The sequence below is a fragment of the Ascaphus truei genome, chromosome 2 (assembly GCF_040206685.1).
Source record: "Ascaphus truei isolate aAscTru1 chromosome 2, aAscTru1.hap1, whole genome shotgun sequence".
Classification (NCBI taxonomy): Eukaryota; Metazoa; Chordata; class Amphibia; order Anura; family Ascaphidae; genus Ascaphus; species Ascaphus truei.
The window spans coordinates 382516354-382542901 of record NC_134484.1 but is presented as its reverse complement, the minus strand read 5'-3'; the positions used below and the strand labels follow the sequence as shown (position 1 = coordinate 382542901).

At 43.9% G+C, this 26548-nt stretch overlaps 1 protein-coding gene across 1 annotated transcript; it reads left to right on the top strand.

Annotated features, from left to right (window-relative positions):
* Positions 1-3: 3 nt before the first annotated feature.
* Positions 4-25606, top strand: LOC142487600 (uncharacterized). Its single transcript, XM_075587184.1, has 4 exons — positions 4-100; positions 22721-23026; positions 23447-23551; positions 24297-25606. Exons 3-4 carry the CDS (start codon positions 23485-23487, stop codon positions 24878-24880), a joined length of 651 nt encoding a protein of 216 aa, XP_075443299.1. The 5' UTR covers positions 4-100; positions 22721-23026; positions 23447-23484; the 3' UTR covers positions 24881-25606.
* Positions 25607-26548: the final 942 nt, after the last annotated feature.

Below are 26548 nucleotides of genomic sequence, written 5' to 3'. Positions count from 1 at the left end.
AAAACAACCCGTTCCTTGGGAAAGTCGTGCGTGTCAAGCCTCGCTCTCGCTCTTGACGAATTTAATCAGGTGTGCGCAGTGTGGTGTTTTCTTGCTGAGGGTAAACGATACGTGGAGACCTTGTGTCTTACTCACTGTACTAAATCATACAATAGTGTTATTTACTGTATGTATGGAGAACAAACATAACATGTAGGTCCTTATTGTTTAAAAAAACAAAATGATGTATTCAAGTAAAATCTTTATTATTGCAGAAAAACTCATGTATACTGTACATAGTTGAGAAATGTAGAATTTTGCTGGTACTGTCCATCATAAATGTACCCCAATGCTAATCAGAGGTCTCCGAAAAGATATCTACCTTTTTATCCTCTGGATGAAGATGAAGGATTACAAGGGACTGTCCTAGAGAAATGTAGACTTGTCATAATAACTTTATTAAATATAATGTTTTTCTCACAATAGTATTAAAAGCGCTTCACAATTACAGTGCACGGTACACAGCACCTAGTATTTTTACAGACACTCCCTGCCCAGAGGAGCTTACATTCTGTTTTTGGTACTTGGGGCACAGAGAGATAAAGTGATTTGCTCAAGGTTACAAGGAGCTGACATCAGTTCCCCTGACTCCCAGAGTCAGTGCCTTTAGTCACAGAGTCGCACCTTCATAGGTTGTCATATTTCATAATGGTCAAACAAACGTTATGTATAGACTACAGTAAATTAGGGTTGACAAACTTGTGGCTCTCAGCCACAAACTGTCACCATGCGAGCAAACAGGGAGAGCTGGGACAGGAGTCCCGTGCCTGTAACTGCGGTGGCCCAGCAATCACTGGAAGTTGCTGGCGGTCCACCGCCTCCTCCCCCGTTGGTGCACGCCTCCTACTCCGCTGCAGCGGCTCTCCAGTGCTTGCCAGAGGTTCTCCCTGGTAAGGTGTGGGGCTATTGTGGGGAGGGGAGCTTATGTGGGGCAGGGGGTAATATGTGTGTTTATTGTGGAGCAGGGGGGTATTGCGTCTGGATATTGTGTGTATTGTGGGGAAGGGGGTATTGTTGTTTGTATATGGTGGGGGAGTGAGCAAGAGTGATGGAAGTGGAGAGAGGTAGATGGAGGTGGAATGGAATGAGAAAGAGATACCAGCGACATTTACATATTTTCCATTAGGAAAACGCAAGAAAAAAGTGTACGTGTGTAGCCATGCCTAGTTTAGGTACCAGTCTGCCCTCCCTGACATACAAGCCCTGGTAACAGTGCAGCCAGTGTCAGGACCAGTCCTGGGTTTTCCCCACAGTAAGCAGCTTCCTTCAGTGATAGGGGAGGAGATGGGCAAAGGCCTGTGTTCTGCCAAATCCTGGGCTCAGACCTTGGACCTTCCCCCTCTGTACTTAAGGGGCTGCACATATAAATTTAGGCAGTGTCTCTTCCTCTGAAAGAGACAGATAGTCATGCAGAGGTGTGCTAGGATCTGACACCTACTGTCCCCTCCCCTTGAGGAGTGAGGAGTAATAATTTTCTCCTGACTCCGGATGCCCTTGGCCTCGGGTGGATGTCCAGGGACCATCCGGAAGGTGAAGCCCAAGAAGTGTATTCTGTATCCAGTGTATGCTGTACAGAGGCAATAAAGTGTTACTGTGTTCAATTCTACTCCTGCATTGGTGTGCAATCTATCTGGGGGAGTGAAGTAAGTTCTTCTGCGGGTATTGTCTTCACATCCCTGGAGCCTGCAGCAGAGGGAGGCACTGTACCAACAGAGATAAAGACCAATAATGTACCCCAGAAGCCTGTCCAGATGTCTCCAATACAAAATGGCGGACCACTCGGCATCCTGTGAACCAACAGGTAGCCAGCACTATATAACATGTAAAGGCAGAATCTCCCAGAGGGTGGGGGAAATAGCGTTACATTTGGAGGCGATGCTGAGATCATCAGGACATGCGTTCAGCGAAGTAAAACAGCATAATATGAGGTATGCTTCCAGAATGAGTACTGGAGAAGGAAGGGAGGTGTAGCTCTAATAGGACTCCTGCATTCCATAACGGGCCCAACTTCCCCGATGGTGCTGCAGCCTATGCTAACCTAAAGGGCAAACTGTGCTGAAGCAGAGGGCTATTGCTGGTTTAGAGTCATCCTGAGTGCTGATTGGTGTAGGACAAATGGAGGGGGTGTTTTGGCTGGCAAGGCCCCAGAAATCTCTTGAAAGGGACTGCATGTGTCAGTGCCATAGCATGGTGGTGTACGGTATTGCTAGGTAGTGTCTGCGGAGGGGTGCCCGATACGCGGGTGTCATGAACCTCAGCTGGAGGAGCTACCAGGGTACTTACTAGCTGTTGATGCAGAGGGAGCCACAGGAGTACTCACAATGTACTGTTATCGTGTGCAGCATACTGGAGGGAGTTTTGCCTAGCCTGGGGTATATGTACGCTCAGATTGTCAGCTAAACCATGTGTTGCTGCAGCTCAAGGCGAGCAGGTCCCCACCAAAATCAAGGGGTCTGCGCAGTGATACCCTTTATTCTACTTATAAAGGTGGTTCCAGTGAAAGGGAGGAGAAGGAGTGGCTCAGTGAGTAAAGACACTGGCACTGAGAGTGTGAAGCAGGGGAGCCTGGTTCAATTCCTGGTGTCGGCTCCTTGTGACCTTAGGCAAGTCACTTTATCTCCCAGTGCCTCAGGCGCCAAAAAATAGATTGTAAGCTCCACGGGGCAGGGACCTCAGCCTGCAAAATGTCTCTGTAAAGTGCTGCGTACAACTACCAGTGCTTATCAAGAACATGCTATTATTATTATTATTATTATTATTATTATTATTATTATTATTATGAAAGGGGATCGACCTGGTAGAAGTTGCAATCTAAAATGGCGGTTCCCGCCGAAAACGGAGACTGCATTGTGGTTGCAAAAGAGTTGCAAGCTTTCCAGTACTGCAAAGATCTGCAAGGGCTCGGCGTGAAAGCTGAAGCCGCGCCCACCCGCTGTGATTGGCTCAGCGCAGAGACAATGTCTCGCCTTGCTACAGTGTGCCCCTACTCTAAACTCCACCAGAGGGAAGGGACACTTTATGCACCAATCACCAGAGACCGTCTACACTGAGGGAGGAGCCAGATGCGAGCTGCCTCACCTTCAGTTCCTCGGAGCTAGCAAGCAGAACAGAGCTCTAACTGCTGTACTGCTGATCCTTGCCCTTCAGACTACCAAAACCATGGCTTGGTGCAAGATTTCTAAATACCAACTACCAGGAGGCTTCCTGGTCGTGGAGGTGGAAGGCCGATGATTTATATAATGCTTATGCCCACAGTGCAACTTCCCCGGCGGAGAAGCCACCCCTACTGCCACATGTCCGCAGTGCGAGGCCTACTACATGTGGCCTGTGGTGCTAATGTAATGCCAGCCACCTCCATAAAGAAGGAAGCCTGGGCCGTCACGCTGATCGGTGCAGCCTGCATGGAGACCTGAGATGTGGATGTTCCGGTGGGCCCGTGTACCCTAGCGGAGGTTCCAGAGGGCCTGTGCGCGCCGGTTCCAGAGCTGGGAACCAAGAGATCAGAACCACCGGGTAAGGTGACTGCCCTGGGAGAGGCCGGACCATGTCTGTGTGGGGTGCAGGTACCGGAATGCACCTGGCTCAGGGTTCCCTGTTCGGGCTCTCATCACATACTTGATCATAAACACTAATAAAATTACAATATAATAATGCTTATTGGAAAAATGTTACATCTTTTACATTTCAGGTGATAATGAGATCAGAAAATATAGTCAGAGAACTACTAATTCCCTTTAAAAAAAGACGCCAAATCAAATTCAATGTTTAAACCCTCATGGGCCAATGTTCTCAGGGTATAGATCCAGAAGCTTTCGCATCTAGACATTTAATTGATTCTATCACCACCTCTCCAATTCGGTTTGGGGCAATCTATCCCTTTACATATCAGGCCTGGGTTTTGATTGTGTCTAATTTTGAAATGATTAGAGACACTGTGTCACCAGTACTTTCTTTATATTATATACATGTTCGGCCAACTTTTTTTTAAGGGGCCTACAAGTCCTTCCGACGTATTGTAACCCACAAGGGCATTCCAATAAGTAGACAATAAAGCTAATTTTAAAATTAATTAAGTGCTCTATTTCAAAAGTTGTGTCCGTTATATTGCCTTAAAATCCTTGCATTTACGACTATGCTTACAACGAATGCAGTTGGGGCATGTATAATACCCCTTCAGATTTCTTAACCACATGGTGTTTTTTTCTTTTTGAACACTAATGGGACAGCTAGGTGCCAAAGTAAGTTTGACATTTTTGGCTCTCTTGTAGACAATCTGGGGATGCCATCTGTGAAAAGTGTGAGTAAATAAGAGTCATCAATCTGAGGATCATTGCAGAATGACAAATAAGTTTATTGCAGTGTACGGTGCACACGCAGAGGAGAGTTTCAAAATAAAACTCTCCCAACGACATGATGGCATACAGGCCTAATTTATACACAAACTACTAAGCCCACGCCCCCTATACGCGGTTGCGTGTGCGTCACTACGTAAACAAAATATGAACATGAACACATCGAGTTAATAATATTATTATGGGATGCATCAATGAAATGATTCAGCTAATATTCCTTATACAAGCCGGTGACTTTTACTCTACATACAGACTTCATGGGCACCTTCCTCGGAATGCGAGACACTGCGCTATCTGTCTCTTATTTTCATAACATTTGCGCTTTTCTCCCCTCTTCAAGGTCTTTTTGTAGTTAGCTGAACAGCTTAATATCAAAACCTTCAGGAGCCGAAAAGAAAAAAAATGTGTCTTTATACTAACTTCCATACCAACTTTCATACAGACAATAGACAATATCAGGCACCTAAGATGGATGCTGACTTAAAATGGCGGCGTAAATCCCAGTGCTGTTATGTCAGACTCCCCCCTCCTTTCGTTGGAGGTGCAACACACTTCTGGATCAAAGTTTTGCTGCACATGACACATCCACAAATGAGAGATGACTCCCAAATTCATCACTTCCTGGCAAACCCATTCTAGATTACACAGCAATTTTGACAATAACCACTGCTGACGGACACCTTTGGAAAAAATGAATGGTTAAAAGTTATCCCTCTGTAAAATTCCCTAATGCTTGTTCATTATTTTAGTAATTCTTGGGGGGCATTTCATTATATTGAGTAATAAACTAATTTCTGCCCATTTTGCACTTGTTCTTTTTGCTTTTCATACTAATAAGTTCATGTCTACTAGTTATTAGCTATGTCTAAAGCTTTGGTTATACTTGTTTACTATTATCTCTTTCAATTAATTTTTTGTAAAGATCAAGTGCCTGCTCCCCAAACATGTAGCTGGGAACAGTTTCTCTTGACCCTCAGAAACTGGCCCTGTGGGATATTCTTTATCCAACATGGATAATGGTGACTTGAAGCTAATAGATAGGTATTGGCGTCAACTTTCTTATAGAAAGGTTTGGTCTCTATCGCTCCATTTTCCATAAATAAAGTTAAATCCAGAAAATCTATAGTGGTGTTATTACTTGAAAATGTGAATTTCAGATTCCAACTGTTTGTGTTAAGAAAGTTTTTGAATTTCTCAAGGTCATCCTCATTTCCATTCCAGATACATAGCAAGTCATCTATGTAACGTTTCCATAGCACCAGGTTCGCACCAAATGGGTTCTGGGACCAGGTGTCCTCTTCCCACACCCCCAGAAACAAGTTGGCATAACTTGGTTTGAACCTGGTCCCATGGCTGTGCCACATATCTGGAGGAAATAATTATTATCATAAAAAAATAGTTGTGTTGAGCTATACCTGATCCCTTCCAACACAAACAGTTTTAAATAGCGGTTATTAACCGCTAATGTGATTAAGGGGTTAGTGGCCAGTAGATTATATTTTTGTATGTATTTTTGCTGGTATCGGAGGAAATTGCCCTGCAGTATGCTGCCGAGGACGCCCTTCATGATGGCAGGGGTAAGTAGAAAAGGTTATTTACTTTATTTCGGCTGCCTAGCTAATGTTTGATTTAATAATGGGCAAATGAGCTATTATCCATATCTGGATAATAGTTATTTTGCACATTACTGTACTGTATGTGTTGGGGGAGGGGGGGCGGAGGTGTATTTATTGCAATGTATGCCAGATTTTATTTTTGGATACAGGATTTGTACCATAGGCCATCAGGGATCCACGGGAACAACCCTGTGGACCCCGGACTCCCACAGGGACCACCTGAGGACTGCTGGACACCTGTGAGGACTCCCCAGTGGCCCCCAGACACCCGTGGAAACCACCCGAGGGCCCCCAAACACATGGGAACCACCCAAGGACCCACAAACACCTGCGGGGACCAACTGGATGTCAACAGACACCCGCGGGGACCCCTGCCGGACTCTGGTATCAATCCTGTCTATCAAAAAATAAATTATGGTTTTATATGGGGGCACGGGGTTGGTTGTGTATTGTTGTTTAGTACATATTGTAATGTTTATTGGGGGCAGAGGGGGTGAATGAAGGGCCAAATACCCGCTTCACTCACCCACTCTGCCCCCAATAAAGCTGCTGTTGTTCCTTAACCCCTTCATTGCCTTAGGGGTTAGCCGCTAAGTTAATGAAGTTGACTATAAATGCATTTTTATTGCATCGGATTGATGCTGGGGGTCTCTGGTGCTGATATTAATGTATATCAGCTCCGGAGACTCCCGGCATCAATCCGATGCAGGAAAAATTCATTCTTTTTTCTAAGTTCCATCTCGCCACTTATCGGCAGCTTCTCACCACCCTCTTGCCAACTTTTCCTGGCGAGACGATATTGAGAGGAAATCTCTATTCTAGAGCCGTGATTAGCTTCGATAAGCTAATCGGGGCTACTAGAATAGCACGAGTTTTAAAACTTGGCAATATGTGGCTTATCGGCGCATTTTGGCGATTTTTTTTCCGCCCCAAAAAATTACCGAAAAGCTCGCTTATCGCCGACTTATCGGGGCTTGCTGAATAGCAGTAGGCTTTTTTTAGCGACAAGGTGGTGATAAGTGGCTTATCGCTGCCAGTGCATAGGCCCCAAGGAATGCTTTTTATATTCATTTTGTTTCTGTTGTGTATCATGGAATCTTTTTTCAAGTTTTTTCTCTGAATAACTTTTCTAATGGATCGAATTCTTTTCTCTATCATAATATCCATACCAATCTTGTTTATGATATTTATGATTATATCTCTCATCCTGGTAATATCCAGGATGACTGATATTTCTCTTATAGGGTTCTTTTGGGCTAGTATCATAAAATGTCTTTTTTGGCCTTTATTCTCATTTTTATTCGACCATTTCCTAGTTTTCTCTATAATATTTGCGGTCTGTGCAGTATTTTTTGGAGTGACTTTTTCCTGAATTATAGTAGTCCCCTCCTGATGTTTAGAAACTGATCTCTCTACTTTCCAATTTCTCTGTTTGTTCTGTTCATAATCCTTTTTGTTCCTAAAGAATTTCTTTTGTTTAGTATGTATGACTTCCTTTTCTGCCTTTTCCAATCTACAGTATGTAGTACTTTTTCTTTCAAAGTTTTATGTTCTTTAAGATTAGAATGTGGCTCAAATTGTCTTTTAACTTAAGGATTTCTTCAATAGCCTCCATAGATTTTCATCTGTGTTGGACCAACAATTGTATTAGTCCAAACGCGCAAGTATCTAGAATGTAATTCCATTCTTTGATAAAAGCTTAATTTTCCAAATCTATGTTAGGCGACTTGAGGATCCTATGGACTCTTTTGTGTTCAATGTATTTCCTGAGAGTTACTACATCCCACCTGTAGACAGACTTTCACAGAGGTACACAATTGGAGACTTTTATAAGGTGAAATTATAATAAGGCTTTATTGTGCCTTTTCCTTTTCATCAGGAAATCATCCAAACACAGGGGGGGGGGACAAAGCTTCTATTCACTTGGGAGTATTTCTAGTGAAATCCTATGCAATTAATTCACATCTCACTTAGTAAGCATTTCTCCCAACCCCAAACATATAGCATGAAATAAGCAGATATAAGCAGTCTCTTAAGAATGAAAGTCTTATCTGTTAGCTGCTGTAGAGTAAGCTTCTCTGCTCTCCTGGAACCGCACCCGTGCGTGCACAGAAAATGTCAGCATCCAGGTTTAGAAGTCTTATTTGGTGTCTTGCAATCAGCTATGCTGTGCAGAGCTCAAGACCGGTCAGCTCCAGAGATCTGTGTTCTCTTGGTCAGTCTCTCCTGGGAGACTCAAGAACACTGCTCTGTCTCCAAAGTTCAGCCCATAAGTGAGCTAAGGAGTCACTTCCTGTCTCAACAGACAGGCTTTTGTAAGCAATCTAGATCAGGCAGGTGGTGTTTATTAATTGACTACCAGCAGTTAACCACCACACTGCTAGATTAAAGGCACATTACTTGAACAGGGATTACTCCCCTGTTACACCACCATTTTTTCATCTCTTGGGTGATTTCTTTCTCAAGTTTACATAACTGTGTGTCCTGATTTTCAACGTCGATATCATTGCAATCAAATTCTATTTCTTCTGTAAATAGCTCCTCTAAATTGTGCCCTCTAAGTGCTCTATTAGAAAATAAAGTCATAGTGCTCTAATGGTAGGCAGCGGGTATAAATGGATAAATCAACTGAATAAACACTAATACTATAAATATACAACTACCTATTTCTACAAAACCAATAAGGTGGTGGTGCCTAATGTACCGAAAGTGATAATAGTACACAAATTAAATTTAACTGATGTGAATAGTAAACAGAGTTAGGTGGTGGCCCAATACAATTACTGATGCAGCGGCCGTTATCCGACCATTTATCGTTTGAATCACATACTATAGTGCGTGGTGGTCCAAGATGGTCCGCTGCAGACTAAATGGCCAATCGGATTAACACAGCAGGTGTCCTTGCTGTGTTAATCCTACCAGGGTCTACCTGTCTGGGCTATTATTCTGTCGCAGCAAATGTTGAAAGGATATTAGGAAGATCTCTAAACCAATTCTGGAAATGGTCGGATAACGCCGCTGCATCTGTTGTGGGTATCCAGCGTTCAGCACTAGCAGCTGGGGTTGGCGTCCCACTACTTTCTCCCCGCCATTCTCTCTCCCTTCTGCCTTGTCCACATTCATTCTCCATCCCCCTCCATATTAATTCTCCCCATTCTCTCTCTCCCTTAACCCCCATTTTCTCTCTCTCCCACCCCCTTTCCCTCCCTCCTCCCCCGCCATTCTCTCTCCCTTCTCCCCTCCCCACCATTCTCTCTTGCTCCCTTCTTCCCCTGCCTGTCTGTCTCTCTCCCTTCTCCCCCCACCATTCTCTCTCCTTTTTCGTCCCATCATTCTCTCTCCCTTCTCCCCCGCCATACACTCTCCCTTCTTCCTCCCGTCATTCTCTCTCCCTCCTCCCCCCCCACCCACTCCATAGTCATTCCCCCTCCCCATTACCTCTCTCCCACCCCCCATTGTCTCCCCCCCCACCATTGTCTCTCAATTCCCCCCTGCCATTTTCTCTTCCACCCGCCATTCTCTGTCCCTTCTCCCCCACCATTTTCTCTCTCCCTTCTCCCCGCCTTTTCTCTCTCTTACTTTTCCCCACCATTCTTTTCCTCTCCCTACCTTCTCCCCGCCATTCTTTTCCACTCTCTCCATTCTTCCCGCCATTCTCACTCTTCTTTGTCCCCGCCATTCTCTCTCCCCCTTACCAATCACTCTCTCCCTACCCCCCCTCCATTCTCTCTCCCTACTCCCCCCACCATTCTCTCCCTGCCGTTCTCTCCCTCTCCCTGCTATTTTCTCTCTTCATTCTCCCTGCCATTGTCTCTCTCCCTTCTCCCCCTTCCATTCTCTCTCCCCATTCACTTCTTGACATTCTCTCTCCTTTCACCCTCCCTGCCATTCTGTCCCCCTACCTCCCTTCCTGCCATTCTTTCTCTGCCTCCTTTCTCCCCGACATTCTCTCTCCCTTCCCCCGACATTCTCCCTTCCCCCCGCCATTCTCTCTCCTTTCTCCCCTCCCCCCCAGCCATTCTCTCTCTCTCTCTTCTCCCTCCATCCACCATTCTATCTCACTTTTCACTCCCTACCATTCTCTCTCCCTACTCACCCCCCTGCTGGCACGTCTGGTCTCTCTCTCTCTCTGTTCTGCCAACCATTCTCTCTCTCACCCTTTCTCTCCACCATTCTCTCTCTCAACCCTTTGTCTCCACAATTCTCTCTCCCTTCACCCCATCATCCTCTCTCCCTTCACCCCACCATTCTCTCTCTCTCCCTTCGCCCCACCATTCTCTCTCCCTCGTCCCCACCATTCTCCCCCTTCTCCCCCACCATTTTCACTCTCTCTCCTTTCTCCCTACCTTTCTCGGGGGACATGTGTAATGTTTTAAACTAATTGCAGGACACCGGGAGATTTGCAGCAAATCCGGGACTATCCTGGCTAAACCGGGACATCTGGTCTCTTTCTCAGTTCTCTCCACCATTAATTGTCTCTCTCTCCCTCCATTCATTCGCACTCTCTCTTCCTTCTTCCTGACATTTCCTCTCTCTTCCTTCTCCCTGGGATTCCCTCTCCCTTCTCCCCACCATTCTCTGTCTCCCTCTTCTCCCGGCCGTTCTCTCCCTTCTCACTGCAATTCACTCTCTGTCCTTCCACCCCGCCATTCTCTCTCTCCCTTCACCCCTCCATTCTCTCTCTGTCCTTCCGCCCCGTCATTCTCTCTCTCTTCTCCCCCGCCGTATTCTCTCTCCCTTCTCCCCCGCTTTCTCTCTCCCTTCTCCCCTCCACCATTCCCTCTCCCTTCTCCCCCCGCCGTTATTTCTCCCTTCTACTAACAGCAATTCTCTCTTCCTTCTCCCCCCGCTCCCTCCCTTTGGGGGATTGGCAAATGTGTCTTCTAAGCCATGATATTAGGAGGCCACTGGCCCCCACACATACAGATGTAGCCGACATTATTGCACTTATTACCACACAGTAATTAATGCAATAACATCGGCTATAGCTGTACGTAGGCACCATAAACACAAGCACACACACCTGATTCAGCCACACATTCAAACAACCACACACTATCCACATACACACACATACTCAGTGCTGGAAATTTGATTTTAGAACTGGCTGTGTGGCCAAATCCATAAATGTTATTAATTCCTCCCCCTCCTCCCCCCCCCAACCACCCACCCTCGCAAAAAGAAAAAAAGCTGCATGTGCTGTGCACGCGCATAGTAAGTGAAACTTCTTTGACTTTTGTCACAGAAATTGTATTTGTGTTGGTGATGTTTTAATTAAAAATCAAAATACAATTTCATTGACAAAACGCAAATAAATTTGACTTATAATGCGCATGCTCGGCACACATCCCCTGTATTAGCTATTTGCACTAAGTGTGAATTCCTCGTGTGTATGTGTGTCAGCCAGTGTGTGTGTGTATGTGTGTCAGTCAGTGTGTTTATGTGTGTCAGTCAGTGTGTGTATGTATGTGTGTCAGTGTGTGTGTGTGTGTCATTGTGTGTGTGTCAGTGTGTGTATGTGTGTGTCAGTGTGTATGTGTGTGTGTCAGTGTGTGTGTGTCAGTCTGTGTCAGTCAGTCAGTGTGTGTGTCTGTCAGTGTGTGTGTGTGTGTGTGTGTGTGTCAGTCAGTCAGTGTGTGTATGTGTGTCAGTCAGTGTGTGTGTGTATGTGTGTCAGTTAGTGTGTATATGTGTGTGTGTATGTGTGTCAGTCAGTGTGTGTGTATGTATGTGTGTCAGTCAGTATGTGTGTATGTATGTGTGTCAGTCAGTGTGTGTGTGGGGGGGGGGGGTACGCAGAATTTGCGGAAGGGGGGGAGGGAGGTGGTGCGCAATGTTACACCCCGCCCCTGGCTGCAGCAGGACACACACACACTGACTGACACACATACACACACACTGACTGACACATACACACACACACACTGACTGACACACACATACACACACTGACTGACACACACATACACACACACTGACTGACACACATACATACACACACACACTGACTGACACGCATACACACACACACCGACTGACACACATACACACACACACCGACTGACACATATACACACACACTGACTGACACACATACTGACTGACAAGCATACACACACACACACTGACTGACACACATACATACACACACACTGACTGACACGCATACACACACACTGACTAACACGCATACACACACACACTGACTGTCACACACACACACACACACACACTGACTGACACACACACTGACTGACACACATACTGGCTGACACACATACATACATACATACACACACACACACTGACTGACACACATACATACACACACACACACTGACTGACACACATACACACACACACAGACTGACACACATACACACACACACACACACACACTGACTGACACACATACATACACACACACACACTGACTGACACACACTGACACACATACACACACACACACACTGACTGACACACACACATACACACACACACTGACTGACACACACACTGACTGACACACATACATACACACACACACACTGACTGACACACACACATACACACACACTGACTGACTGACTGACACACATACATACACACACACTGACTGACACACATACACACACACTGACTGACACACACACACACACACACACACTGACTGACACACACACACACACACACACACTGACTGACACACATACATACATACACACACACACTGACTGACACACATACACACACACTGACTGACTGACACACATACATACACACACACTGACTGACACACATACATACACACATACTGACTGACACACATACATACACACACACACACACACACACACACACACTGACTGACACATACACACACACTGACTGACACACTCACACTGACTGACACACACACACACTGACTGACTGACACACACACACACACACTGACTGACTGACAGACACACACACACTGACTGACTGACACACATACACACTGACTGACTGACACACACACACTGACTGACTGACACACACACACACACACTGACTGACTGACACACACACACACACACTGACTGACACACATACATACACACACACACACTGACTGACACACATACATACACACCCACACACACACTGACTGACACACATACATACACACACACACACACACACACACACTGACTCACATACATACACACACACTGACTGGCACACATACACACACTGACTGGCACACATACACACACATACACTGACTGACACACACACACACACACACACACACACACACACACATACATACACACACACACTGACTGACACACACACACACACACACACACACACACACACACACACACACACACACACACACACACACACACACACTGACTCACATACATACACACACACTGACTGGCACACATACACACACTGACTAGCACACATACACACACTGACTGACACACATACACTGACTGACACACATACATACATACACACACACACTGACTGACACACATACACACACACACACACACACACACACTGACTGACACACATACACACACACACTGACTGACACACATACATGCACACACACTGACTGACACACATACACACACTGACTGACACACATACATACACACACACACACACTGACTGACACACATACATACACACACACTGACTGACACACATACATACATACACACACACACACTGACTGACACACATACACACACACACAGACTGACACACATATACACACACACTGACTGACACACATACATACACACACTGACTGACACACATACACACACTGACTGACACACATACATACACACACACACACACTGACTGACACACATACATACACACACACACACCCCTTCCGCTGCCCGGCCCGCCCGGGTCGCCCTTTCTTCCAGCAGCAGGAGCCTGCCCCCGGTGCCGAGCCCCTGTGCTGTGCGGGTTGCGCCGTGTGCCACCGCTTCCTGCGGGGGCCCGCGAACGCCCGCGTCAGTGGAGGGCGGAATGGCACTGTGTGGGTGGAACGGCGCCACTACCAGCCGCTTCTGTGCATATGTGGCGTCCGTCAGCGGCGCCATCACAACTGTGCATGCGCGGCATGGCAGCGGGCGGGGAACAGCGGCCGTGAGCTTGAGCTTGAGCGGTTGGGATGTCAGTGTTGGGGTCGGGCTGAGCCAGAACACAGCCCCGCCTCAACTGCCAGCACTGACGTCACATCCGTTTCATTTCTGTCTCCACAATTCATTTTTGCCCCAGTTCGAATGAGGTGCCACTAAAAAAGTTTCACTTCAAAAAAACTCATGGGTCGATCTCCACCTGTTATATAATTTATGATGTGAAACATTCAAAATAAATCTGACAAAAAACAATTATAATCAATAAAAATAAACATTTATTAACACGTATCAGAACAAAACCAGCTTTAAATCAGCTTTAAGTTTACAAAGAGGTATAAACATTTTTCAGTAGAACACTTTAAAAATAACATGTCGACTATTGCAACCTTCTACTGTCTGGTCTTCTTGCCTCTCACCTATTTCCCCTTCAACCTATCCTAAACCCTGCTGCTAGATTAATTTTACTCTCTCCTAAATCTGTGTCATCGTCTCCCTCATGCTGAAATCCCTCTCCTGAATCCCTGTTAAATCCTCTATTACTTACACAATTCTCCTGCTCTCTTTTAAGCCTATACACTATTCTGCCCCGCCTTACATCTTAGCCCTAATTTCTCGATATACACCTGCTTGACTTGTACGTTCTGCTCAAGGATGTCTGCTGTCTATCCCTTTTGTATCTAAAGCCCTCTCCCACCTAAATCCTCTAACTTACTGCCTCACATTTCTGGAATGCCCTTCCCATCAATATCCGACTAGCACCCTCTCTCCACCTTTAAGACCTGTCTTAAAACCCACCTCCTTAACGAAGCATGTGGGTAGCTCCAATGGCGGATACTATACATCTCGTATGACATATGCATTGACCGTGACCCCTTGCAAACGCATCTTACCTGAACATCCTCCTACTGTCTCTGTAAGTTCTCCATATTTATCACTGAGATTGTAAGCTCTTCGGGGGAGAGACTCCTTTTCCTAATGTTACTTTTCTGTCTGAAGCTCTTATTTCCATTATGTGTTATATTATTATGTCACATGTATTACTTCTGTGAAGCGCTATGTAAATAAAGATACATACATACATTAATGAACTAAATAATTGGTCATATTTGATGTGCATTGGGGCTTCTTTGTTTACTGTTGTATATTTCACTTTCCAAGTAGCTCTTCAATTTGTACTTTTAAATATACAAGTATATAATTTTGTGTGACTGGGTTTTGAGCTTGCTAAGATATGCCTAATTGCAGAACTTGTAAGTAGAGATGGGCGAATAGTTTTTTGAATTTGGATTTGTAGTGGATTGGCCGGTTCATTTGGTCCACAGATTTCAGCGGATCAATCTCATAAAGGGTGATTCGCATCTTGCGGATTTTCTATTATCATTACCAATACACTCTGTGGATTCCACAACCAGTGGACGGATTTGTAGAATCCAATTCTAAGGAATCCGACAACGGATTGCTGAATCAATGGATTGGATTCTATAAATACATCCACGGATTGTATCCAAGGGTGTTTTTGATGAATCCGCACAGATTAAAATCGACCAAATCTGTTTGTGGATTTTACACCGCAAAACGGATTTTGGGTGGATAATGCGAGAAAATCCAGGAAACAGATTTCAGCAGATTCGCCCATCTCCACTTGCAAGGGCTAAAGCACACATTGCCACCATCAATTTGCTGTTTTGCTAATGCATTGCAGCTTCGTCACAATTAGGAAGGCTTTCTCCAAACATGTTCTCTTATTTCCAGCATAAACAATATTTCATGCTCTGGAAGGGAGTTAACATCCATAATTGAAATTCTTCGCAAATTGTAACTGTGCTGTGACTCAGCTCTGACTGATTTGCGCGGGAGGGAAAGGGCCAAGCTTGCATGGTTTGCGAACTCAGACAAAAGCTTCTCACTTCTTCTTGAAGGCAGTCCGTTGAATCCGGAAGCGGAGCACAGCAACAGTGAAGCAAAAAGGGGCTGCAATCTACTAGAAACATTAAAAACCTTTTATTGTGAGGAGGTGGGGGGGTCGGAACTGACTCTGACGCGTTTCGGGACGAATCCCTTTGTCAAAGAGTTAGTTCATGTTCACTCACAGTGCCCGAAACGCGTCAGAGTCAGTTCCGACCCCCCCACCTCCTCACAATAAAAGGTTTTTAATGTTTCTAGTAGATTGCAGCCCCTTTTTGCTTCACTGTTGCTGTGCTCCGCTTCCGGATTCAACGGACTGCCTTCATCTTGCTATTTTCAGCGTGATGCACGCTCTACATGGGGACTAAGTTGCTGTGTCTGTGAGTACTCTGTTGGTTGCTATTATTGCCTTATGGTTGATATTTGTCCTATGAATCTAGCTGACAGTCCGGTCATGGTATATATGTATGGACAGTCAGCTGCTCATGGAGACTTATATATGATTCCACACATGATTTCATGTTTTAAGTAGGCACCACATATTGAGTCTCACACAGCTTTCATGATTTAGACACCCCTAACTTCAATCAAGTTTATTTATACATCGTGCTCTGTTTTTTCTGAGCCCTGAACACTGGGACTAGTGCCCTCACGAACTCTATTCTTAATGAAGATGGAGAGTTAAGTTCTATATATTAGTTCTATTGTTTTGTAATGGGACATTAAGCGTATAACAGGATCATACTATGCGATGACAACGCTGTAGGTACCTGATATATATCATAGGCAACATATATCTCCAAAGGGACATCTAACCCCTCAATACCACTGAGGGTTAATCATTCGGACTTGTTACAGACCTTGGCTTTTTTATTTTGACTATTGCATTCGTCGTTCATATCCATATACCTCTTTATTTTAATACTAATACCATTTATTTTAAGTTATCTACTATACACAACTTACTTTAAGGGTAATAGCGTGCTCTTCGAGCCAGGTTATTTCTCTTTGGTCTTATAAGTTCTATATATGTATTACTGTACATTTTGTTACCAGACAGTACTTACATTACTTTGTAATAGGAAATAATTTCCATATCATATACTCTACAGAAAAAACTAAAATTTACAAGCAGACATCTATTGAGTTCTACTTCACTATGGCTACCTGAATGATCTGAGAAACATATTGCCAGCTCGCTGGAAGCAGAGGGGTGAAAATGGAAGCATCAGATGTTATCCCTTGAACCACACTCTCTGTTAATAGAAAAGTCTCAACAAATGTTTAAGTGAACCATCCTTAGTACAGATGTACTAGGCTTCATTCTTCCCTCTGGAATGATATGTTAGGATATTCTGTGAGGTACTTTTCCAACATTAAAATGTAATCATATAGAAACTGATATTTTGAGCCGTGCTGATATATGTTGTGTAATGTGGTTGAACAATGTTATGTGCGGCTAGAGCATATTCCAACCTGATGTATACTCCTCCACCACAATGAGCAGACATTTTACCTTTTATTTCAGCATTGCCCGTTATTCCCTTAAGCTCTCAGGAGCAGGGCCCTTACTACCTTCTGTATCTGTTTTTGCTTGTCTGTTCTTACTTGCATGTCATTCTGTTTATGTAATCGATGTCACTCTTTCCCCCTGCTGTACCACGCTGTGGAATATGTTGTCTCTTTACAAATAAAGGATAATAATAATGCATTACAGTACAACTGTATATCTGCCTTTAAAAAATGCTGCTGCTCACCACTCCATATCTGCTGCGCCACTATGCAAATCCCTGCACTGGCATAGCAGGGTTCTTCAAACTCAGTCCTCAATGGCTGGCAACAGGCCGGCTTTTATGGATATCCCTGTTGCAGCACAGGTGGCTCAATCAGTGGCTTTTATGTTGCCTGCAAAAAGTTCTATAATTGGAATGACCCTAAAGAGTTTACCACTGGGACCTTTATTAATTGTACCACAATATGGGGTAATCTATATGGCCTCCTGTGACTGTGGGAAAAAATACGTGAGCAAGCCCCCTGTCAATTCAGACGTCGGGTCTTGGAACACGTGGGATCAGTCCGAAAACATCTGGAGACACCTTTAGCGAGGCACATAAATTATGCACATGAGGGCAAAATGGGATAGACCATCTCAGTATTGGACAAAGACAAGGTGATTGGGATAGGATCCTTCTGCAGAGGGAGTGCAGGTGGATCTATAATCTGCAGACCCTATCTCCTAAAGGTCTTAATGAGGGATTCCTTTTCACTCCTTTTCTGTAGTTTGGTCTATATGTATATTTACCTTTATTATATTTTCCTCCTTAGTGATACAATGGTCTCTGGTGCATTTAGCACACTTTATCCCTTATAATAGTTTTTACTAGTGATGGTCACTGTACCAGACCTGTTCTATATCTGGGACTTTCAATCAGACTCTGGGCTCTGCGACGCTGCCTTGCGTTGATGCGCTGTATGTTGGGACTTTGGGATGCCACCTCATGGTGATACATCAGTGATTTGGTCCTACCTTCTCCCTTCCTCCTATCCGGAACCATTGTTCACCGCAGTTTGTTTCCGGCTGAGAATAGGAGTAGCTGCACATCCCCTGAGTTCCTGCTGGACGGTAGCTCAGAGGTGTCATACAACTTGTGGGAGCAGGACGTGTGAGCGGAGCAGCAGTTTCCAGCGTCTGGCGAATGAGTATTACTCATTACATGCTTTAATATTTTCTATGTTTGTGAGTGCGCATTTGTTGGACTTTTATGGAACATTACATTTTGTATCTTAATATAATACACTAGGATCGGGCACTTTCTTCTCTTTTTATCATATATATATATATATATATATATATATATATATATATATATATATATATAGTTAAGTTAAGGTGGGTAAAAAAAGTGACAAAAACCCTCCACTGGAAAGCATATAGCATATGTTGGACTTTTATGGAACATTACATTTTGTATCTTAATATAATACACTAGGATCGGGCACTTTCTTCTCTTTTTATCATATATATATATATATATATATATATATATATATATATATATATATATATATATATATATATATATATATATATATATATATATATAGTTAAGTTAAGGTGGGTAAAAAAAGTGACAAAAACCCTCCACTGGAAAGCATATAGCAAATGGAAATATTGCTGTATGCTCATATGCATGTCTTAGACAGGTCTGCAACCCCGCCATTCACCATTATCACCCAGCACACAGCACTTCCACTGCAGCAAGGGATTCTGGGAAATGACATGCAAATGAGCACCCAGTGCCACCTTTTGCTTCAAAACCATTTTTAACATGGTCCCCTATAGGCTTAAGCTTGCTGCATGGTCACAGCTTTGCGCACAGCCAGGGTTAAGATGCATAGCCAGTAAACCCACCCACAGACAGCCGTTTCGACCTTGAGGGGTCTCATCAGTGTGGGGTTGGTTATACCGGCTATGCAAAAATGAAGCAATGAGGATGGGGTTTACCATACTTAGTTAAGTTATGGTGGGTAAAAAAAGTGATATATATATACACACACACACACAAATATTCAGGGAGAGATAATTATTTTGAATTGTGGGGCCTATGCAGAGAGCTACTTTAATGAAAGCCGCAACGGCAATAAAGTCGCCACATAATTGCCGTTTTTTTTCGCCGTATGCAGGATACTCCGATACCCCTGTCAAAACTTATTTTTAACTCTGGCGTGGTTCACTTGGCATTAATCTCGCCATGCAGAGCCGCGCGTTCGTTGCCCAGCAGAAAGCTTTTGTTTTGCTGACGTGCAAAGTCCCGCGCGGCTCTCGCGAGAGCACGAGCAGTTGAGTGACAGCTGCGAAATCACCTCAGGCACTGTCAGTGTCATTTTGACAGGCTAACATACCAGTTCCTCACGATTGTAGCATATAGCTGAGACACATAACACAAACACGGCCACAGTTGTTGTGTGCGTGTCAGCTGTGTGTTTTATTTAGAAATACCTCTTTTGCTGTGTGAATGTGACATTGTTGCATATACATTTTGGTGTGTTGTATCATTGTGTGATATTTTTCTGACAACAGTGGACCGTATTCCACCTTTGAGTGGCAATATGGCTGCAACTGATGGGGTCAAGTCAGTTGCTGCGACTGGTGCTGCAGTTGCATCTCAAGCACCTCATGTACTTACTGTCAGGACGAGCTCACCACAAACGAGGCGGGACCGCGGTGCTAAGGTGGGATAGGATATAACGCCACCCTTAGCCACGAGGGCACGTCTTGAGAGTAGAGTGGTCCGGGAGTCCGAGTCGGGGCAGGAGAGGTACGGATGGTATAGGGTGCTGTTCGCCATGTCCGGGGTTAGAGAGAAGGACGTAATCGTTTACCGTCGGGGTGCCAGAGGTGCGGAGAGTCGTATTGCCGTACGCCAAGTTCGGGATTCCAGAGGTGCGGATAGTCGTAGAGGAAGCCGGTTCGGTACACGAGGAAGACTGCAAAACAAGACAGGACTAGGGAGGCAGAGAGTGATGAGAACAACTGGTTCTATGCTCAGCCGACGAGTTAATGAAGCTGCAGGGTATATATAGGCAAGAGGGTCCAATGGCAGAGTAGCAAGGTGGGGATGTGTGAATGGGCCAGGCTGAGACAGGGATAGGTCTAGATGAGTTCCTGGAGGAGGGGCTATAGATCCTAGAAGAACTGGTATATTGGATTGCAGCATTGGAAATAGGTACTGTGCCTTTAAGAGGCTGGTGCGCCTCCGTGTGGCCGCGCCTCCGTGTGGCCGCGCCTGTGGATGCGTGAGCGGGCACACGCCCAGACCCAAAGGCAGAAGAAGGGACTGACGTGCGCGCGCACAGGAGAAACGGAGCTCGGCATCCTGGAGGAGGGATCCGTGTGAGCCGTGGGAAGACCTGGCAGGGCTGCAGGTAAGTGGGGAGCACGCCGAGAGCGGCGTGACTCCCCGTTCGTTACACTTACTGTAGCACCAGCTTTAATAGGAGATTATGGTGGCGCAACAGTGGCAGGATCATCTCGTATGATTGGAGCTGCTGGACCGAGTGCTGGACTGACTGTGGTTGCAAGTGGTGGCGTTGTTGCGAATGCAGGTGTGACAGGTATGGTGAGTTGTGCATCTGTGGTGAGTGTTGATGCAGGGGTCATTGCTGTGCGCGGTGGTGTGAGGGGTACTGGTGTGCATGTGAGGGGTGCTGGTGTGCGGGTGAGGGGAGGTCTGCGTGTGAGGGGTGGTGGTGTGCGTGTGAGGGGTGGTGGTATGGCAAGTGGAGGAGTGATGTGCAGTGGAGCAGTAACGGATGGTTGTGGTGCAAATGTGATGCGTGCAGCTAGGGGTAGGGGTCACAGAGGTGTTAGTCGATCAGCAATGGTGACAGCGGGTGAGATCTTGGATTTGGAGTCCAGTGTCTGTTCTTCAGAAAGTGTGCCTGCTCATTATGGTGCAAGTGCACTTGTCATGCAGTCCCTTGCAATAGAGGAAGGAGAGACCAATAGTGTCCATCAGAGTCCACAGTTGAAAAAAAGTAATCAGAAATTTAACGACGAGGAAAACCGTGTGCTTGTCACATGTATCCTTGAGCACTATGATCGAATATTTGGCCAGTTAGCAAGTAACAAAATACAGTACTGAAAGTGGCCATAATATCCATAAGTGAATGACATGTTTTGTTATTGTTCACAGGAATTTTAGTACATAATATGTGTACGCATAACTTAAACATTAGTGTTTACACAGTTGAACAACTTGTCTCCGTTTCACATAAGTAAATAATGACAGCTGTTGACAAAATGGAGGCACACACTGTTATAGGTCAGCAGTCAACATGTTAACTAGACTAGTTGACATGTTCCAATCGCCAAAAGGTCTGTCCTGCGCTTCCGTGTATGTGGGCAAGTCACCTTTAAATGTTCCAGACACTGGGGCAGTATACGAGGGAGCTCCGCGTGGCCACAGAGTTGACCGGTGCAGGGGGATATTTAATTTATACCTTCAATTATAGCCTGAGTCTAATCAAAATACAAGGTTTTTGAATAGGAATACTTAGAGATTCTATGATCAATAGAGATTGTATTCCAGCATTGGTTTATACATAGGATTGACATATGTGTGTAATATTCAAATAGGCTTGGGCATTGAAGGGGTTAATGTTTTAAACCGTTTTCGCTGGCTTTTCTTGTATTTAATCAGGCAGCTACCGCTTCTCCCCACTCCGAGACAAAGCCCTATCTGTAAGGGTGAAACGCGTAGAGGGGGAGATTGCGGTGTAGCCCTTGTGTGTTTTGTTACAATAAAGTTGATTGAAGAACATCCGGGAGCTTCTTTGACTCAGACATGCGCAGTTGCGCCGAAACCACCCCTGTATAGTTGACATGTTGCCTGCTGACCTATAACAGTGTATTCCTCTATTTTGTTAACAGCAGTAATTGATTACTTATGTGAAATGGAGACAAGTTGTTCAACTGTGTAAACACTAATGTTTACGTTATGCGTACACATATTATGGAAAAAGATTGATAGACACTGTAAGAGTACTGTACCGATACATAGTATGTGACTTAACATTACAAAAGTGTCAAGGACATGACAACCTAAAACATTTCAATGATGCATATATTCTTGTCAATTTCAAGGCAAAACCTCCACCTTCATTAAGAGGCAATGTTGGGAACAAATAAGACTAGCAGTTTCGGGATGTGGTCGTCAGCAGAGATCACATAATAACTGTAGGAAAAAGTTTGACGATATAAAACAAAAATTAAAGAAAAAAATACAAAAAGGCATTTTACATGCCTCAGCAAATGGAGGAGGTCCAGCAGCAGAACACTTCACATTGACTCCCTTGGAGGAACAACTTGCAGCAAAATTTCCAACAGTTCAGATAGCAGGTTTGCCAGGAGATTTGGACATTGGTGTATATGAGCATGTTTATCCGAAAGGTTTGTAATCTTTTAACATATATAAATGGTGTCCAATGTCTGTATTATGTACATGTTCTGTGTGACGTGTGAATGGCATTCTATGTCAAAAAACTGCTTAAAACAATGTTGTGAGTGTTGTAAAACATGAAAATTGCATTAGATATCTGTGTCATTAGACTAGTAACCTAGTATACAGAGTCTGTAACATAAATACAGAACTAGAGGCACATCCTTAACACATACCTGCACCCAAAGTAATCATAATGTGCAGGTATTAGTTATACCTTAAATGAGGATGTGTATGTGCATGTTTTCATCCTAACATTTCACCACAGTGTAACATGTTTTCCATGGTATGCGAATTTAAGTGACCTACGAAATGTTCTGGACTGTAGCATGGCATGTTTCATGGACACTTTGCTTCCGTATACTTCACAGTGTGTCCCGCTTCACCGTTAGGAGATGAACCTATAAACATGGATACTGAATGTAGCCCACGACCACCGTCACGTTCTTCACATACCTCCACGCCTCTTGAACAAGGTAAGAGCTTCAGAAGACAACTGAATTGAACAGTGTGTGAGCTGCAATGAAGCCTGTATGTAATCATCCAAACATACAAGACTGTTAATGGAGACGTGTTTCACACTGTTACCAACAGAGTCGAGCACTGTTCTTACAAATTGCAAATGTACATTGCCATAACAGTATCAGGTTGTGTGCTGTTTGAAGTGGTTGCCTTTTAAGAAGTAATGTGCAAGCAGAATTTATATGGGGTAATGACACATAGGATTAACACTGCAGGGTTGGCTGACAAGTGCATTCCTTTAATATGTGTTGTACATGTACTGGCACACTTTATGTGATGTGCATTAAAGGAAGTCTGTAATGCGAATTAATGATGAGCACATGTTGTCCTTATGTGTACATGAAGAACATCAGTGTATGTCAAATGTGTTTCACATTGCCACTGATGTGCCATAGAACCCTCGCAGTGTCTTGGTGACGTGTGTAAAGAAATACTTGCCTTGACTGTAACAGCAATGTTGCTTGTGATGTTGTCTTTGTGTATTGTCCTTTGTTGGATCCAAAATAGATTCCGCTCCTTATTGACAGGCAACATTTATATGTTTTGACCCACTATGTGTTAAAGGAGATAGATTTTATGCTCATGCTATAACCTTGGCAAACATTTTTGTTAACTTATTATTATTACAGATGGATGACATGTATATGTATGTGTCTTCTATCCGTCAATTCTAATTATCTGATTTTTGGTGATTTGCAGATATGGTTATTTTACGCAGCGTGTCACCCAGCATCCGGCCAGGCACCTTGTTTCCAGAACAGAATACAGGTTCAAACCCACACGAAGATGTTAGTCATGATGCGGATGTTGGCCTGCAGCAACACTTATTAGGCTTTGAAAGAGCAGAGGAAAAATTAATGCTCCTCCATCATCAACGACATGAACAAGTCATGGGTGTCCAGGAACAAATGTTGATTGAAATGCGGGAGATGAAAAAGATTTTAAAAAATACCAATCAACACATATGTCAACATAATCAGTTTATGGCATCAATTTCCGAAACACTTATTAAACTACATGATCAGCGCTGTGCAGCAACGCCAGCCACAACGAGTACTGCTACTTTGTTTCCAACAGTAGAGTACCATTGTTTCCCTATTGTCTCCAATGGCTGTGCAACTCCAGCAAAGTGTTGTAAACACGCCCCCCCCCAAACTAAAGTGACATGTGACATGGAAACATCTTCAGGCGTACAGATACCCTCATGTGAGGATAAAGAAGCAGAAAATAGTGACAGCAATGTTCCTGTTGACATGGAATTTGCATGTAATGGTTTCCTGTGACCAGGAAGGTTTGGACGATGCCCTTGTACAGGAAACTGTTCAGGCAATTCTTCCAGATAACAGTGTTGTGACTGGACAACAGGAGGGTTGCCTTCATCTATTGAGTGCCAGTTCTGTGAAAAGGAGAAGTAAAAATTATTCTCTAAGGCACATTTGGTGTCCAAAAAAAATCAAAATGGTTTACACATGGTGTAAATGCAACACTTGCAATGGCCTTACACATGCAATTAGAAATGCCTAGTACTATTCCAATTAGTACACGACTGGCAGTTATGGAAAATATGTGTCAGATGAGTAAGACTGAAATAGGTCCAGCAACAGTAGTTGAATGTAGTACGTATGCTGCTTGCAAGCAACATTGTAAGGCCAAAAACGCGCTCTCAACAAAATTTATGATTGAATTTGCATACTTTCCATATTTTGTACAGTTCTTTAGTTAGTTCTTGCAGTTATTCTATTATGTGTTCAATTGTACAGCTTTTATATATATGTATATATGTTTGAAAATGTTTTAACGTTATGTGCAGTTATAGGACTGAAGTTTGCACTGCAAACACTTACATTCATTTCAAAATGCACATATTGTAAGTGCAGAAAATGCTGCATTGAATGCTACATTCAGTGTATGCAAATGAAGATCAGCTCCATGTACATGTTATGTATGCATGTATGTATGTCTTCTGAGCATATTTGCAAACATGCATTGAAGTGTAAATAAAGTTTTAAAACATTGAAAGAGAAGCATTGTAACTATTACTTTTGTAGGCCCAGCATAAACTGTAGAAACAAAAAAAAAACCTCTACAAAGTTGTCTTACATATCTAGTTAACGTGTTCGTTTTGACATGCTTATTAACATGTACAATGGTTGTCTGAAAAGCTACAACTCAATGTTATATGTTACCCTATAATAAGGACACCACGGAGCTGTATTCAAAGCAAAAAACATTACATTTTTTCAGCTCAGAGTTACACTAAAGCGAAGTTTGGCAACGCTTCTTCACAAAGGAAGGGCTTTTTTTAAAATCCAACTGTTACAGATAGTACCAGGGACATTATTGTACGTGCAGTTCATTAAAAGTTAAAAAAATTGCAGCCAGACACCTGCGTTGGGGAGTAATGTGGCTAAACACTTGCCCTTTTGTTATATGACCTTGAGGCTTAAACTGTCACAGATTGAAAGTAGCAACGCAAACACTGATTTAGAGGAAGAACTAGTTCAAATTGCCATTCTAAAAAGATTTTTGACCATTAATGACGGAGTTTGAAGCAGGCATGGAGACTCGTATTACTCGATATTACTTACAAACAGTTAATTGCAGATGCAATAAATATGCAAGATGATAAGCGTGCGACACTTCAAGAAATGTATGAATATATTTCCAACCATTATGACTATTATAAATTCTATGCGAAAGAATCTACATGGAAGAATGGTATCAGAGTTTGTCTGTTCAGTCCTGCTTTGTTAGAACCCTCCCTCGGCAGATTAAGAGTTATGGGTGCTGGAAATAAAATGAGTTGTTTGCCGGCACATCAGCATAAACAAACTGTCATTTCCAAGAACAGCAGAACTACACCTGTCAAATTGCTAATTCTGAAGGTGAGAGGCCTGTGAGCGCAGTCCACCAACAACTATGTAGCAGCAGACAATATTTTTATGAGAACT